Source organism: Saccostrea cucullata, unplaced genomic scaffold (assembly GCF_032062105.1).
Source record: "Saccostrea cucullata isolate Sc308-1 unplaced genomic scaffold, CSIRO_AGI_Scuc_v1 ctg3902, whole genome shotgun sequence".
Classification (NCBI taxonomy): Eukaryota; Metazoa; Mollusca; class Bivalvia; order Ostreida; family Ostreidae; genus Saccostrea; species Saccostrea cuccullata.
In genome coordinates, this window is record NW_026920247.1 from 17855 (window position 1) to 36339 (window position 18485).

The following is an 18485-nucleotide window of genomic DNA, read 5'->3' on the forward strand; positions in this document are numbered from 1 at the left end:
ATAATGTGAACTTGTATTTTTTCAAACAGCACAGGATTGCTGGACCATTTTACAGAATAAGCCGAGTCTGCAAGGACACAACGGGGTTTATCAACTTAATATTACATCTAAGACAAAGCTTGCGTACTGTGATATGACAACAGAAGGGGGAGGTTGGACGGTATGTTTAATTAGTCACGTGTTCTGCAAATACTAAATCTACTTTCCTGTTACTATAAGGAGATTTGCATGTTTTTTCTCCAATATTGTTTCTCGATTGTAAATTTTTCTTTCTGAAGCCTACGTCACGTAAAAAAAATCTAAGAGATAACCTTCAATGCTTCAGGCTATACAAAGAAGACAAGAAGGTTCTACAGATTTTTACAGGACGTGGTCAGAATATAAACAAGGATTCGGAAATCCTTCTAAAGACTACTGGATTGGTAAGTTTAGTTTATGTAACATTTAAATTTTAAGGTTTCTATAAAAATCACAACGTCGATGTCGGCTTTGATAAATATGGACATTATAATCAGGGTTTTTCTATTCTAAACAACTATAATCTTTACCATTTTTTTACGTTAAATGCGATACCTTTCATACTTGTCAGTATTTTTGGAAATTTTCTCTTAGATAACTCTCCAGGTCTGATATCTGTACAGAAAAACTTAACAAGGAGAAAGATACATTTGTATTTAACTTAGGGTTGCGTATTTTCATATTTTAATCACAAGCAAAATTGTATTAAACTATTGTTTTAAACATCTTGAATATTGATCTAATATACAGTGCTGAAAAATGAAGAAAAAAAAACACATTATTTATAACATTTCTTATACAGAAAACAAGTTGTAAAAATTCATCATTGAGTAGACCCCTTTTGGGACAACCATGGTTTTTCAAACGTACAACTGTAATAACTACATATTTATTGCATGTTCTTCTATAATACATCTAGGATACTAAGTACATGCCTATTTATATATAATTCATCCCCAACTTTATAATAAAGACTCATAAAATAAAAATATATAAATATTTCTGTGTGTATCAGGTGCGTTTTATTCGTTACCTTCTGCATACATTTCTAACCTTTAAGAAAAAAAATAGATTTTCATCTTAATACAAACATATTACAGTATGAAGTACGTACACTTTTTCTTTTCTACACGCCATTCGCTCTCACTTTCTCACTCACTGCATAAATTAAATTTCTGGATAAAATTAACAACATAAGTAAAATTTTATGATTAAATCTGACACATACACCCCTAACGTAATAGTGCTGATCTTTTGCGCCTTTGGATTTAAGAAAAAGAACTCTATTTATATTCAAAATAAATATATGCCATTCAATGATTCTATTGTTATTGGGTATCATGTAGTTATTAAGAGCCACAAAGACGGGAGGTTTGGAGGGTAATCGTAATCAAAACCCATCTTGTAAGTTTGTAAATCCAAATTTGCAATCGTATCAGTTACATAGTCTGCATACATGCATGTAAGTAGATAATTCTGACATCCTTTTATCTAGTTTCCAACAATCAGTGCTTTGATTATATGTTTATCGATGAATGGTATATTAATTTTTGTTATTGTAAACTTTGTTTTCCGGAATCTATATTGCCGCGCTAAGAATAAAACACATCAAGATGTGTTTGTGAAACACTATTCACCCGGTGGCTATTTTTAGCATAAAGGACTCAGTCAAGGTCATAAGGTCATTGACCTTGGTGTCATTTGAAAGAACTTAGAGTGTGTTTGCCGAATACGAAGTTTCTTTCTTATTGAGAAAGATCGAAAAAGTTTTTGTAGCATATAGGTCACAGTCAAAGTCACAAGGTCCTTGGTATCATTTGAAAAAAAAACTAATAAGTGGAGTATGTATACTAAATATGAAGTCTCTATCCCTCATGGTTCAAAAGTTATGGCGGAAGTTAAAGATGACACAGACAGACAAACAGACAGGAGAAAAACAATATACTCCCCGGATCTATCTATCCGGGCGCATAAAAACAATTCACAAGTCTACAATACACGTTTGTCGAATATTGACGAGAAACTTTTGAGGGTCATCACTGCCTTGATATAATATTATATGTGTAATGATATTTGTTTCAAAGGAAATTCCGCAATTTATATAAGCTGACAAAGAACAAAGAATCAACAGTGCCATAATATGATACACTAAGAGTTTTTATATTTGTTCCAAAGGGAATGACGCAATTTATGAGCTGACAAAGAACAAAGACCAAGAGCTCCGGGTGGAGCTACAAAGATTTAATGGCGCTAAAGCATATGCTCACTTTTCCACATTTTATATCAATGATGAAGATAGTAAATACAATCTCAGTGTGTCAGGGTATAATGGAACAGCAGGTAAGTTTATTTATATTATATATTTACATATAACATTTGTACATGAAATAATTTTACATAATAAAATATTCTGAAAAAATTCTTAATCTGATCTGAACTAATTTCATTTAAATGAAAAGGAACCATACCTTGTATTTATGTTACTTTTTATGGAAAATAAGACACTATGAAATTTTATTTATTCAATACAATATTTAAAATCTGGAGTTGAATTTTTGAACCCACACATTCTTAAATTTTTCTATTGACCGAGATTAGCACATACCGTTTTATGGTTAGTTCGACTTTTCCACTCGGCGAGTGGAGTTTGGGCGCTGTTTACGGAGATTAAAGAAAACAAACAACAAACAAGCCATATATGGTTGTGTAGATAAATTATCGTAGATGACATAGGTATAAACAGTTTGCCACTGCCATTTCTCTGAAAGTGTAAATGAGCACGATTCTAAGGGAGGGGTACTCCATGTAATTTGGAATTAGATACCTTGTTTTATTATTATAGAATGGGTTAAATTTTATTCCCGAAACAAGTGCCGTGTGTAGAATGTATTCCCTAATATTCACAATTCAAATGTATTTAGAGAGATGCAAATATTTTTAGCTTTCAACATCATAATGATGTATTTGGACAAGTTTTCGTATAATTTCCATTATAAAATCAAAAATATAAAGGACTTTATTCTAGTATTTGCCCCCAAAAGCAAACCTTGACGAGGAAATATATAATTATGTCCTAAAACAGTGATATATCTGCAGACTTCAAAGCATTGAATATTTTCAAAAGAAATGACTTCATATGTTTGAAATGATGTCAGGAAAATGACATGTCATGAATTAAAAATTACTATGATTGCTACAGAAAAAGATATATATTACTTCGATATTTTGAGTAAATGTCACCGAGCACAGGTCTGCTCAAGCTCAAGATTTTTATATAATGTGTAGAATGATAATATCAATGAAATATGCAAAAATTGTTCTTGAGCAGACCTGCGCTTTATAAATTTTATTGCTAAAATTGTTAACAATTTGGCCATTTTATCCTCTTTTTGAGGTCATAATTATTTTATGATAAAAACAAAAATTGGCAATAACCTACTTTGAAGCTGTTTTTTACTTGATATTTCTCGTGCAATTTATACAATTCAGCAAATTTTTAAAAGACTTTTGTTGGGGCAAAAATTTGCAATATACTGCATACTCGTATAGCTCTTTTCGAATTTTTAAATCTGATGCATGCAGAACTTATATTTTTTTCAGCTTACATCTTTAAAAAATATATGGTAACATGTGTTGTGTACATGTAACGGTATTTTGCAATTATTGATTAATTTAAACTAAATTCAGTGAAAACTAGTGCTAATTGTAACGGAAACCGCTACAGATGTTCCCCAAATGCTCCCCAACTTCACTTTGGTGCTTCATTCCCTCTAAGCTTCATCAAATAAACTAAACTCTATGCATCGTAAACTTAAACAACGTTTTCCCTAAAGTATACCAAGTATATAGCAAATTTTTGCATTGCACGTGCGCACACTTGCACGCATATGCGAAATGACCATATCATTGTATCTACACCATTAATTTATTTCAATGTACTTTATATCAAGGCATTTAATCAAAAAGTATTTGAAAATACGCTAAATCAAGTGCATTTCTTATTATATGTATTGCACGTGCACACACGTGCATGCATGTGCATGATGACCATCCCTATTGTAGGGGTCCATTAAGACTATCTATGTTCTAAATCCAATCCTGCTTGGCTGAAAACCAAGGGAGTTATAGCCATTTAAAGTCTTAGCCAATCAGATTGCAGCGCACGTGCATGCGCGCGATTTCATGAAAATTATTTTATACCATATCGTAGGATATCTAAATGCATGACTATGTTGTAAATTTCAAAGTATTTTGTCAAAAAACGAATAAGATACCGAGATTTTTGTTTCAGCCAATCAGAGCGAAGCGTACGTGCATGCGCGTGAGTTCATGATAATTTGACCATGTCCTCCTGTCTATAATACAAATATATTCTTATATTCTGAGTTTCAACACATTTCATCAGAAAATAGAAAAGTTACGGCTATATCAATTATATTGGCCATTTTACATGTTGCAAGTGCGCGCAAAATTACCTTGATTCCGCAAATCTACATAATATGTTTACTTAGCCTAAAAAGGTTTTACCTACATCAGATGATTAGTTTACAAGATCATTCACGGACAAATAAGTACCCAGGAAGAAGAAAAATAATAATAAGAAACAGAGTGAAACAATATGTTCCCCAACTTCGTTTTGGGGAACATAATAAATGTAGTTTTCTAACCTTGAACCATTAAAATTGTGAGCTTGGAAAATGCCTGAAAGTAAAGGTTTATCACTCAAGGTCTATTCTATTAATTATGTATAATTTATCATATTTATTCCTGCATTTTTCAATAGAAAGTATACTTATTGTTTTATTTTGACTAAGAGGCTTCGATGTTTTAAATTTTATAATGCAAATGCATTATATTAATATCTATTTAAAAAAAGGAAACTGTGTCAGTAAGCAATTTTAGTTTTTAAATTTATCAATTATGAAAATTTTATCGGGTCATCGGGTCTTTTGTAGGAATAAAACTCCAACACTGGGTTCGACAGAAATATTGATTAATGTACTTATAGGAAAATAAACCTACGAAGTAAAAATCAAACACGCTCTCACAACACAAGACACATAAGACAAACACTTTACATTTGGAAACAAACATTAACAACACATAGATTATATGATTATTCGCTGGCAGGACTAATAAATGAAAGTGAAATATAAAGTACGTTTACAAAATAATTATAATAAAGGTAAACTGAAAGCTTACCAGGAATCCAGTTCAATACATTCCAAGTAAATTCTTTGAGGAAAACTTAGAACTAAAGGCCCCTTCACAATTGGCGTACGATTAGAAGCGACAAAACATTCGTGCGACCGAAACACTTTTATTTGGATCGTAAACTGTTGTTGAAATAATCTCATATGAAAAAGTATTCGTACGAAATTCGCATGATCTAAAGCGACCGTTGTGCATTAAATCCTACGATATATCTTGCGACTATATGCGACTGTTGTACAATAAAAAGCGAGTGTTGTAAGATAATGCAAAAAGATCGCGCGAGTGATTAGGTGATCGAGCGATTGACCGTGCACCAATGCGATTGGACGTAAGGCGCTCGTGCGATCATGCGTTTCATGGTACGAATGATCGTGCGAGTGAGAAGGGGAATATATATATATATATATATATATATATATATATATATATATATATATATATATATATATATATATATATATATATATATATATATATATAAAGCACAGAGAAATTCACTTTTACAAGGATACTCACTTCCACCCCAGCCCGGGGTTGAACTCTTGACCTACGGAATCTGTCTCCTAGCAGTGCAGAACAGCGCGTTAGACCGCTCGGCTATCTAGGCAAGTTAAAAACTTGCTTTCGATGCCGATGGAATTCTAACAACGCTGTATATATATATATATATATATATATATATATATATATATATATATATATATATATATATATATATATATATATATATATATATATATATTTATATATATATATATATAGCTAGCACATTTTACAACAACTTTTGAACTAACATAACTGCCCTAAGTGAACAAATATTAATATAGAAAGCACAAAGAAATTCACTTTGACATGGATACCCACTTCCGCCCTCTCGACCTTCGGAATCTGTCTCCTAGCAATGCAGGAACAGCGCGCTAGACCGCTCGGCTATCTAGGCAAGTCAAAAAACTTGCTTTCGATGCCGATGGAATGATGGCTTGGGACACCTCTGGGATGTACTGGAGGTTCTTGTAGCTGTTTCCTGTCACTAAATACCTGATGTTAATAACCATCTTTGGCCTAAGTGCTAGTGGTCGTCTGTAACGTTCACTTGTTTTGGATTCTTGGAGTAATGCGCTACAGTAGCACATGGAACATGACTGGTGGCATTATCACATTCTCATGTAGTTCAAAAAATCCCCTTTGCACTCCCTCTCTATCTCCGTCATCAATACCGTATAACGGGTATTTTCTGCGGTTGTCCAATTTTTGCGGAATTTTGCGGATGGAACAAATCTGCAAAAATTAAAATCGCAAAATATTTTTAATATGACTTCAGGTATTTTATACATGCAAGTATAATAAGTGGTGCTTCTGCAAACTCAAGCATGGACTCGTCTTCGTTAGCGAGAAAATTCGGTCGATATCGCAACTCCGATAGCAGTTGGGCAGTTTTTCTTTCGATCTTTTTTTTTCCATTTTCAATCCTGTGAATTGTCTTGGGACTGTGATTAAAATTACTGCTTGTGAATACAATACACTGTATGGTTTGATTGTCCCGTGAATTTCATTCAAATCAGACGACTGACAGTATTAGTAACGCCTCAATGCAATGTGACACATGTGATTTTTGGGGTGGTTGATTATACAACTGTTTGTTTTAGCATAGGAAACGTAATAATGGCAGTGTTGTAATAAATCTTAGAGTTTGATGATCCTATACTTTACCCCGTAAATAATTTTTTGCGGTATAGTGCAACCGCAGAAATTGAAAACGCAAAAATTAATTTGGTTCCTTTCAGAGGTTAAATCGCAAAAATTTACCAACCGCAGAAAATACCCGTTATACGGCATTTCATACTGGCCAAATAACATGCGCCTCTCAATCCATGGCTTGACCCACCAACCTATGTCTTCTTTGTCGTTGTTGACGATGAATAATAACGCCTGCACGACCATATGTCTTTGCTGGATTACTTGGAGTTGATTTGCAGACGTCAAAGAAGTATTGGTGAAGAAACATTCATGGTCAATTGTGGTGTGAAACAGAGATGCTTAAACAGGGTTTACATATACTAGAAGCACATGAAGCAAAGCATGGGAAATTGAAGCTGATAAATTTTGCATAGTAAAACGTAAACATATTTGGTCTACTTACATTTATTCCTGGATACTTGAAACCATAGTAACTATGGAAACTTATTCAACTTTTCTGCGCACGCGTACAATGGGATGGAAGAAGTATTGAGCAATATTTTCGATCTGGGGCACACTAAAATTATTTTTACTTTTATTTTTAATGTTTTTCTTCTAAAAAATAGAATTTTTAGGTTTTAAACAAGTAATTTTCTGAAACCTAATACATTTAGGAATTGACCAAAATTATAAGCGTCATACAAATACAATTTTATGTCTCATAAAATGATTTATATACAATCTTTTTTACATTGTTTTTGACAAATTTTCTGAAACCTAATACATTTAGGAATTGACCAAAATTATAAGCGTCATACAAATACAATTTTATGTCTCATAAAATGATTTATATACAATCTTTTTTACAATAAAAATGTTCAAGGCAAGAAGGAAGACTGCTGATAGTTGGTTCTTGTATCTGCTTCTTGAAAAGTGTGAAATAAGTCAGATACTAATTCATTAAATGGGTTTTGTGATTGGAAGCTCTGGGCTCTTTTTACAACTTTCTTACCATAGAGGAGTATTTGGTTCATAAAATTAAAAATTGCAAATAATTCTTTCTGTAGATGGAAGATAAAACAGTAAACTATGAGTTTTGAATGTATAACTGCTGTATTATCAGCTAAAAGGCAAATTTTGATAGCTGAAATATGGGACCCAAATGTCTACTAGCAAAATGATTGGAAGAACTTTAAGATAAATTTGACAATCTATATGAATATCTAACTAAGATTTAGCAGACCATTTTAAACTTTATACAGTTTCTGAACCCAAAGCACCAGATGCATCTATCTACTTATAAATTTAGCTTCTGTAAAGAACATCACTAATACTGATGAAATATTGACTTGCCACAAAAATGATCCATATTAAAAGGCTACATTGCCTTAATTCAACATGTTCCTTAGTAGTTGATTTTCTATGTAATGGTTTGGTTTGCAATTGAACTCAGGAGTCAAATCTATAAAGAGTCTCAAACAATGCACGACCAGGTGTGACCACTTGACAGGCAAACTTTGAACATTTATCGTGGACTATCCCTCTCAACATTTGTCTAATATTAATGAGTTTGTTCTCATGTCTTAGATAATCTACTTCCTATAGGAATAGAATCTACCTCAATTAAATATATAGTCAAACAAGTTATTGAGAAGACAGTTTTTGTTTCTTTAGAGGAAAATATACTCTCAAACGTAAACGTTTGAAGTTTCTAACATCAGAGAGACATTTTGAGATATTGGCCTGATTTTTATTCCAACATAAACCATTACAAGGACCTGTTTAAAACTTAAACAAAACTGACAAGATGAACTAGCACCCATTGGTTAACATTTATCAAATAATATTGATTGTTAAATGATAGTCTGAAGGTGCTTTGGGATATTTCTAAAAATCATCTCCTATGTCTAGCTTAGCCATAAGTGCCTCTCAGATATAATCTGTAATACATTTTCATTAATGTCACATTGCACAACTTATTTTTCACAAAATGTCTTCATTTACTGATAATACATTATATCGCCAAATTATCTATATATATTTATATGTATTCGTATGTTTTTGAGAATGAAATGATTTAAAAATCAGAATATAATAGCACTTTTAATAGTGTTCACCAAATGACATGGTAAATCTGCACATACATGCACTTGCAAGGACACGAAATGAGTAAAATGACTAATATATTTAATATAGCCAATTTTAATTATTTATGATGAATTGCTTTTAAAATGGATGCATTAAAAGTGTAAACATTTTGATATGGTCATTATGTATGTGCATGTATTTGCGTGTGTGTAAACCTTAAAATGACTAAAATACTAGATTGCCTTATTTTATGAAGCTTGCCGGGAATAAGACACCAGGAAGGACATAAGGAACATGGGGGAGCATTTTAGTGAACATCTGAAATGGTTCCCATTACAATTAAAACTAGTTGACTGAGGATTTAATGATTAACATTATTTTCTATCTGAATTTAAATATTTTTCTCTTTGAAATTTAGAAGTAAACTTTTGAGGTCAATGAAATGATCATTAAAGATGTTATTTATTTATTTATTTATTTATTTGTCTACTAATAATGGGACAGAATCTAGTTGTTACTGTTAAATGTATCTGCCACCGAAAACCTGAAAAACAATGCAACTGTTATAAGGAAAAGCAATGCAACTGTTGTAGGGGTGTTTACCAAATAGGAACTATTCAAATCAGTAGAAGATGTAATAGAAGTCTGCGGTGCAGTGGTGCAGCCTTTGAAGCGATCTTGTTTGTAGAAGCATTGCTGGGAGTCAAGGCTGTTGCTGTTGTCTAAGATTTGCTTCTGTCAGCTGATTTTTTGGAGCAGCCACTTGAGTCGATGATCAATTGGAATCCACCGAATTGCCCAAACTGAATCCACAGAGAGCAACTGAGCCGGTTGACTGCGTAACTTCACCTTTTTGGGAGGCTTCGGACCCATCACATTTTTCTCTTTTTTGGTGGCATTTTATTCTACAATAAGTCTAAGCAGTTGTAATTGCCATAGGTGATAATATAATAGAATTAATAATTTTCTTTGCCACCAAGCTATAAAGACATGGTAGATAGGAGCAAACATGCTTACATTTTTCATCTTTATCATTTGTTATTGAACTCTTCACAATGCATGTTGCCAATCTATTATCATATACAAGTGTCGGCTCAGCTTAAAATAGGTCAGTTCATCATGGTCATCATAAAATTCATCAACCGTGACATAAAAGTGATAGGCAACCCATTTTTTTTTTATAAATAAATAAAAAGATCTTCCAACCTTCATTAGATACATGGAAGATTAAGAAAAACAAACTGGAGCCTTCACATAGTCACATGCAAAAAGACATTGATAGGCAAACCTTATAAATAAATAAACAGATCCTCCCAACCTTCATTAGATATTGGGAAGATTAAAAAAAACAAATTCCTTTTTTGAAATAAAGAAACAGATCGTCCCAACCTTCATCAGATATTGGGTGATTGAGAAAAACAAACGGTAGCCTACACATAATATGATGGAATCAATTGACGATTCCCATAATCATACTGGAATCAATTGACGATTCCCAACATCAATTGGAATCAATTGACGATTCCCATCCTGACCAGTACTGACAATGACAAAACAGCTGGAGCCTTCACATACAAAAAACATTGATAGGCAACCATTTTTTAATAAATAAACAAATCGTCCCAACCTTCATTGGATATTGGGAAGATTAAGAAAAACAAATTGGAGCCTTCACATAATATGATGGAATCCATTGCCGATTCCCAAAATTTTGACAAGTGCTGACATTGACAGCAAATTATTAATTCATGTAACATAATGTGCAAAGACGTGTCGAGGTTTACGTTGAAATTAAATAAGCACTAATATAATGTCATATTTTTGTGTAACATGTGACATGACATACTGCGGCATTAGCCAGAATCTTTATCACATGCATTCAGTGTTTTCCCTAAGAGCCGGCAATCAGGTAAATTGACCGCTTTAAATGACAAAATTGTTGCTTTAGAATAACAATTTGTTGTAAGATCCACAGAGATTTTGTGATCTCTAATCCTTTACTTTGAAATAAATGGAAAACACTGATGCATAACAATCTATCATCATATGTGCAATGTACTACTTATCATTATTCTCCCATCCAATCAGATGGGAGGCATGGAGGGCAGCACTTTTTATGTTCTGAAGGTACTTCTTCATGAACCGGTGGTCGCAGCTGCTGTCTTCAGGTGAACCCCATCACTTGCCAAGTATTTCATGTCTGGGTTCCAGAAACTGCAGTGGTGCCAAATTTAATTATTGCTGGTGAACTGGTGATATTGATGGTGTAAAAGTTTATTATTGTCAATCACTGTCGCCTACTTGGATGGATGTCTGCTGACCAACTTGAAAGTCGAGTAATATTCTCTTGAGCTGGCTAGCTCGCGGGTCTTGAGACCGCCCCTGGCTCATATTAACAATTTAAATGTATGTTTCCGTAGCCATGAATTATCGAAATCTGGTTCATTCAGTTAAAAAACACAAGCAACTCTTCAAAAAAGGATTGACCTATCTGCACTACAGTGCGCGGTTTGGGATATCAGGTTTTTACCTCCATGCTGACTAATCCGAAATCGATTAAGACAATTGCACAATCCATCAAACTGTTCAAACTGATAACGCATCTGAGGTGGTGTCACAGGAGTAGAAAATATAGCTTTAAATCAGAGAAATTTGAATATCTCTCTAAATTGATTCCAACCTCATGTTTGCATAAAATTAAATTAATTGAGCACTCGATCCCGATCAAACCGAACCCGATCCAAACATGTGTTCGATCCCGATCCAGTCGACCCCACTCTTTTTACATTAAAAATCCATAACAACTGCAATTTTAGTCTAAATTTGTCAAAAACAATGTAAAAAAGATTGTATATAAATCATTTTATGAGACATGAAATTGTATTTGTATGACGCTTATAATTTTGGTCAATTCCTAAATGTATTAGGTTTCAGAAAATTACTTGTTTAAAACCTAAAAATTCTATTTTTTAGAAGAAAAACATTAAAAATAAAAGTAAAAATAATTTTAGTGTGCCCCAGATCGAAAATATTGCTCAATACTTCTTCCATCCCATTGTACGCGTGCGCAGAAAAGTTGAATAAGTTTCCATAGTTACTATGGTTTCAAGTATCCAGGAATAAATGTAAGTAGACCAAATATGTTTACGTTTTACTATGCAAAATTTATCAGCTTCAATTTCCCATGCTTTGCTTCATGTGCTTCTAGTATATGTAAACCCTGTTTAAGCATCTCTGTTTCACACCACAATTGACCATGAATGTTTCTTCACCAATACTTCTTTGACGTCTGCAAATCAACTCCAAGTAATCCAGCAAAGACATATGGTCGTGCAGGCGTTATTATTCATCGTCAACAACAACAAAGAAGACATAGGTTGGTGGGTCAAGCCATGGATTGAGAGGCGCATGTTATTTGGCCAGTATGAAATGCCGTATAACGGGTATTTTCTGCGGTTGGTAAATTTTTGCGATTTAACCTCTGAAAGGAACCAAATTAATTTTTGCGTTTTCAATTTCTGCGGTTGCACTATAACGCAAAAATTATTTACGGGGTAAAGTATAGGATCATCAAACTCTAAGATTTATTACAACACTGCCATTATTACGTTTTGTAAATTCATCCAGGCACATGTTTAAAAGGTGCATGAGAACAGGTATTACACTATTTAACTTGATTAAACTACTTGCTTTTAGTAACTCTTTGTAAAATTATGGCTAGTCCCAAATGAAAATAATTATTGTTGTAATATTACTAATCTACATTTGTCAATTTTTCCATTTGTGCGTTACAATGCCGCTTTAATTGGCAATGCGCACCAATTGTAAGAACAAATTAAAATATAACATCTGTGACATGTTGTTACATATCTCGACAATACTCATTCCAGAAAATACAAGGAGTGTATGATTATGTTGTTTTAGTTAATATTGAAATCAATTTTTTAATCCATATTGAAATCTGTATTTCAAAAGCGAACATTATTTCAATAGTGGTTGCAACCTACGGTCGTCATTGAAAGGAATCTCACCAACTATTGAAATAATTCTTTCAATAGTCATGATAATGGTCGTATTTCAATAGTGTTTACTACCTATGTTTGTTATTGAAATGCCCCCCTCAACCACTATTATTAAAATAATTATTTCAATAATGGTTACTATCTGTGTTTATTTGTTATTGAAATGCACTCTCAACCACTATTGAAATAATTATTACAATAGTGATAGTTTATTCAATAGCGGTTACTACCTGTTTTTGCTATTGAAATGCACTCTCAACCACTTTAGAAATAATTTTAATATAGGTCGTTATTTCAATAGCGGTTGCAACAGTTGTTCATGATTTTTTTTTCTCTCTGTTTTATTGATAGGCAATGTACTCTGTTTTAGGTGACAGTTTGTATTATCACAATGGATGTAAATTTAGCACTAAGGATCAGGACAATGATAAGAGTAGTACTAGACACTGTGCTACAGAATATCACGGAGGCTGGTGGTACAAATTCTGTTACATTGCAAACCTGAACGGACTGTACGCACAATCTGTATGGAATACCTTCATATCTGGAGAAGCGCTGCAAAAGACTGGAATGATGATCAGGCACAAAAACAAGAGTCAACGTTGATTAAGTCCTGTCATTTCTATTATGATTTTGATATTTACTTTTATTAAACAGATAGTATTAGCAACTTTATGTCATTTACTATTCTCAGTACATTACATTTATTTATACTCCTTTTCTTGTAATAGACAGCTAGATATTATGATCTCTCTCAGATCTATATCTTTAATAATTGTTTATTTTTCAAATATTTGACATCTTATACAGTTTGTTCCTAAATATTAAAGCTAATATAATGTATATATAATGTAAATATTGAAGAATTTTATCTTTTTATAAAGTCAAATCATATTTATAGTTAACAGCTTTATTTTTCAAATGTCTTTATTCTATTCAGAATTAAATTTCTTAAGATATTCAGCAAAATCTTTTCAACATTCCATGAAATAATACAAAGATCGGATTAGGTTATCAATATGATATATAAACCCGAATAATAAACTTGTACAAGAACAAGAAGGCAACAATTAATGTGAAAAATTGCAATATTGCAATTACAATTGCAATGGACATCAGGTAAAATAAAAAAAATGTTTGAACAGTTAAAATACTACTCTAGGAAAAGTGTTCTTGTGTATTAGAGATTTCATGTTTGTGCTTGTAGTGCTTTATTTTTTCAAAGCCTGGGGGCAGCAACTCCAACTGTAGACCAAATTTAAGAGGATAGCCCTTGAAAGTTATAAGATGATATGTAAAAGACTGGAGGTACTTAACTTATACTTATGATAGAGACATAGCAGAGTAATAGTATTTCCTGCAAAGAAGACTATCACTTTAAAAGTACTTTACCAGACATCTTTATGATGTCTTATCATAAGTTTAATATTTGTTTTACAAAGCATAGTAGTACATGTACATGGGAACCACTTTTCCAGGTATCTTTATAGTTCGTTTCCTTTTTAAAAAGAACATTTCCTAAAGTATAAGTGATGTTCGAAAAAAAGCTGGGGGAGGGCAGCCCCCTGCCCCCTCCCTGTTGCTACAAGTCTGAAAGAAAATGCTAATCCAGCTTTTGAGGTCTATTTTCAAGTATTGATGTAGAACGGGATGTTTTCTATCATCGTTTAAACTGAAATACTAATCAACAACTATAGAGCAGACGCTCTTACATGCACCACTACACTATGAATTTAAGACATTGATCTATGTAAATTCTATTTTATGTCTAAAAACATTTATTGTTATGAAAGCTATAAATAGTAAATACAAATTTTTAATTTTTAAGGTAGGCCCGTACTTTCAGAATTTTCTGTCAAACTGATATTTTTTTTTTAATTTGAATACCTTGAATAAGTGTTAAACTAACTTAAACAACCTTAAAAGACATATCTTTGCAGGTTAATTTTCATACAATACGTCTCAGAGCACATACCTCTAAAAACTCATCAGCCAAAATTGAACATAAAGAAATGTGATTTCATGTTTTATTTAGTTATGCACCAAATCATATCAAATTTATGTTAAAACTTATGAAAATCAAAAATATCCATTTGCCAAGAGAATATTTTCAATCTTATTGCAAAACATTAACAAATGGACGTTGAATCTGTCCATGTCTTTCAGGAAAAACATCTCAAAATATCTTTAGTTTTTTATAATTCTCAAAATCTAAACTGTTTGGATACCATTTTTTCTTTAAAACTATTGAGAATTATATCTAAAGTTAACAAAAACACATACTTTATTGTGGTTGACCAGAAAATTTTAACAAAACAGTCTTTTGAAGACGTATACCCCCATTTTGAAAATAGATCTCAATTCAGTTTACTGAAATGAAAATAAAAAAAGCTTTAGGTACATAAAATCAATAAAGAATTTTGCGTCTGTGTATATACCAAATGACATATAGATCCTATGGAGGTAGTGCAAAGTGTTAATTTTCGTAAATAATGTACATTGAATGCTTTGTATGCACAATAACACCAAAATAAACAACTATGTACTTGCTAAATAATTTTTCAATCGCCAAAAAAGTTTTATTTCAATAGACAATTGATAATAAGAATTTTATATTGATGTGTAAAATTAAAACCGTATCCGTAAAAGTATGGGCCTTCCTTAAGGACAGGTGATACAAACAAAAAATGGATGCCTGGGTTGGTATATATATTTTTTGACCTAATTTTATTGCATATGATGCAAATAATAAACTTCAGGAATACGAAGAAGTTAAACCTTCTGTGATGTTCAAAAGTCTACCCGTCGCCCGCGTGGCGCAGTGGTTAGAGCGTCTGCTCTAGAGTCGCAAAGCAAGGAGTCAATCCTTAAATTACGTCGCGGGTTCGAATCCCACTAGCTGTGGGACGTGGAGACCGGTCCTTCGCATGAGACCGTATAAATCGAGGTCCCGTGTCGCAGTAGGTGTTGGCACGAAAAAGATCCCTCCCTGCTCCATGGCCCTGAGTGCTGAGCATAGGACAAAATTTGCAGCTCTCAACCGGCAAGTGGTGGCGTCTCCATATTAGTGAAATATTCTCGAGAGAGACGATATTAAACAATATCGAATCAATAAATCAATCAATCAAAATTTACCTTCTGAAACCATCCTTATTATTCTATACAAATATTTTTTAGCTTCAAATTCCATTTTTGTACAACTTTGAATAAAAAATTAAAAACTACGCTGTGAAACCTATTTCTATTCATATAAACATGAACTAAGTTGTTAGTTTCAAAATTTTTGACAAAAGTTTGTTTGTATCATATGTCTTTAAACTAAAAAAAATGAAGTAAAATCCACAAATAAAAAAAAACACGTCAGTATATTGATTTTTTTTTCTCCTTATGAAGGTTCTCCAGTAAAGTCGTGGACAAAGTGTTTATTTCAGAATATAATAGGCACAATCAGCTGAAGTTATCAGCGAATGTTTTATTTTATTTCGGGCTTCATGAAATTTTATTTCTTGACCAACCCGTATTTATATCCCAATAGATGTTACCTTATTTCTTAGATATAGACTGGTCCTACTGCGTACGATAAAAAAATACCCTGAGCTTCATTACAGAAATCATCTGTATTATTTTGAAATAAATTTATTAAATTAAAAGACTGTGGAAGGATTATCCTATTTTTAATCCTCCATCTATTCTGACGTCTTTTTGAAAATTTACCGAGCATTTGAAATGAGAAAGCGGTTAACCCAACACACAAAAAATTGCGACGTTTGATGACCTTACGGTGCATCGGAGAGCACTTTAGTTTGGTTATGATTTAGTTATGGCGCCCTTAGAGACTTTAAATGAATATAAAAGGAAAACAAAATCACCAGATCTTTAGAATAAAATTGAGATGGGTGTTTTTCTATTAATTTTTTTGATTGAGTCCTTGGGTAGAACAAAACATACTGACAAATAGCTATATTTGTAATAGCCGAAGACGCCGTTACTGTAGACCGTAGGTTATTAGTTACATAGTCTTTTAGTGACAGGGTACGGGATGATACCTGGTTAGTAAATTTTATAACTGGCGAGGCGGAGCCGAGTCATGTATGAAATTTACTAACCAATTTTGTCCATAACGTACTAATAAATCTTCATATAGTCCCATCTGTGTGCAATTTGCTTTCTTGTCTGCTTATGCAGGAATTAAGGAGACTCAAGCATATGCACTAATGATTTCCTTAATTTACATGGAATATATCCAACTTTTTTCCAAAAAGAAACGTGACACTGCTTTAGACACTTTGACGTTATCATCCGTGCATTATTTACAGGTATATATGCATAAATCCATTTGAAATTTGCTATTGTTTATTGACGACAAATGTACTAAAAAATGAAAATTTTAGAACACAGTGATGATTCTTTTTCAAACTAGACAATTTGTCCACGATTTTACCGGACAGTCTTCGTTAACAAACAAACGTATGTATCCTACTCTCAGGCGACTATGTTAGCATAATTCAATGTGCATTATCCTGGGTTTCTATTTTATTGCTCCTATATGTTTGAAAAGGAATTCCTATGGAGACAAATGTTATTAAATACAAGAGGCCCATAGAGCCTGATAGGTTAAACGAATATCATGCACATCTTTCCAACAATTTACGTTGGTTCGTGTTTTAAATCAAAGGCTTGAAATATACAACAATGGAAGATTCAACAATGCTAATTATAGCTTTACAATGAGGATGCTTAATGTTGTTACTTTATACTCAGATGTAGATCAGAAAAACAAAGAAAGCAATGCATTTTAACTATATTATTATTAGTGCCCCTCTCTACAGGAACTACTGACCCTGATGTCACGTATCACATATATCTTTAAAATGCAAATTAGCTCATCATAGATGGTTGTTTAATATCAAAAACGTAGATTCCATTGCATATACATTTATCTTAGATGATGTACCCCCACCACCGGTAACCCCTGTCTCAGGAGTCATGAAATTCATTAGTTTGGAAGAGGCACTTTCATCATCAGAAATATGTACTAAGATCATTGGCATAATACAAAGAAATAAAAGAAAATATTTTCAAACTTAAGAATAAACGTATTTCACTATATACTAGTTATCATGAGAGCCCCGCCTGAAAAACAGCACCACTATCAAAGGTGCCATGAAATTCACAATTTTGAATTTTGAAAAAAAGGTATCTATGAATTAACTGGATAATCTTCGTAAATATTTCATAAATTACAAAAAAAATTTCAAGACAGTCTATTTTTTAAAAATAACATGCATAAACGCAGCTTCAAAATCAGACTCTTCTTCTCAAATTACCCTAACAGTATCATATCTTATTTACAAAAAAAGTTTGAATGCATGCTTCACTTAAATATAAATGTCATATAAAGATTATAAATATATCGCATTTTTAATTATTTATCATATCCTTTCCGTTCAAAGAGAGCATTAAAAT

At 32.5% G+C, this 18485-nt stretch overlaps 1 protein-coding gene across 1 annotated transcript; it reads left to right on the forward strand.

Annotated features, from left to right (window-relative positions):
* The first annotated feature begins 67 nt into the window (after window positions 1-67).
* LOC134245670 (ficolin-1-like) lies at window positions 68-13625 on the forward strand. The gene is made up of 4 exons (XM_062727946.1): window positions 68-160; window positions 326-422; window positions 2194-2358; window positions 13390-13625. The coding sequence occupies exons 1-4, from the start codon at window positions 134-136 to the stop codon at window positions 13623-13625; spliced, it is 525 nt and encodes a 174-aa protein (XP_062583930.1). The 5' UTR covers window positions 68-133.
* Window positions 13626-18485: the final 4860 nt, after the last annotated feature.

Bases quoted from the DNA above. Each gene is read 5' to 3' on its own strand.
- LOC134245670 (XM_062727946.1), top strand. From the start codon at position 134: ATGACAACAGAAGGGGGAGGTTGGACG. The intron at 423-2,193 runs GTAAGTTTAGTT...TTTGTTCCAAAG, and splicing joins TTCTAAAGACTACTGGATTG to GGAATGACGCAATTTATGAG. The intron at 2,359-13,389 runs GTAAGTTTATTT...ACTCTGTTTTAG, and splicing joins AGGGTATAATGGAACAGCAG to GTGACAGTTTGTATTATCAC.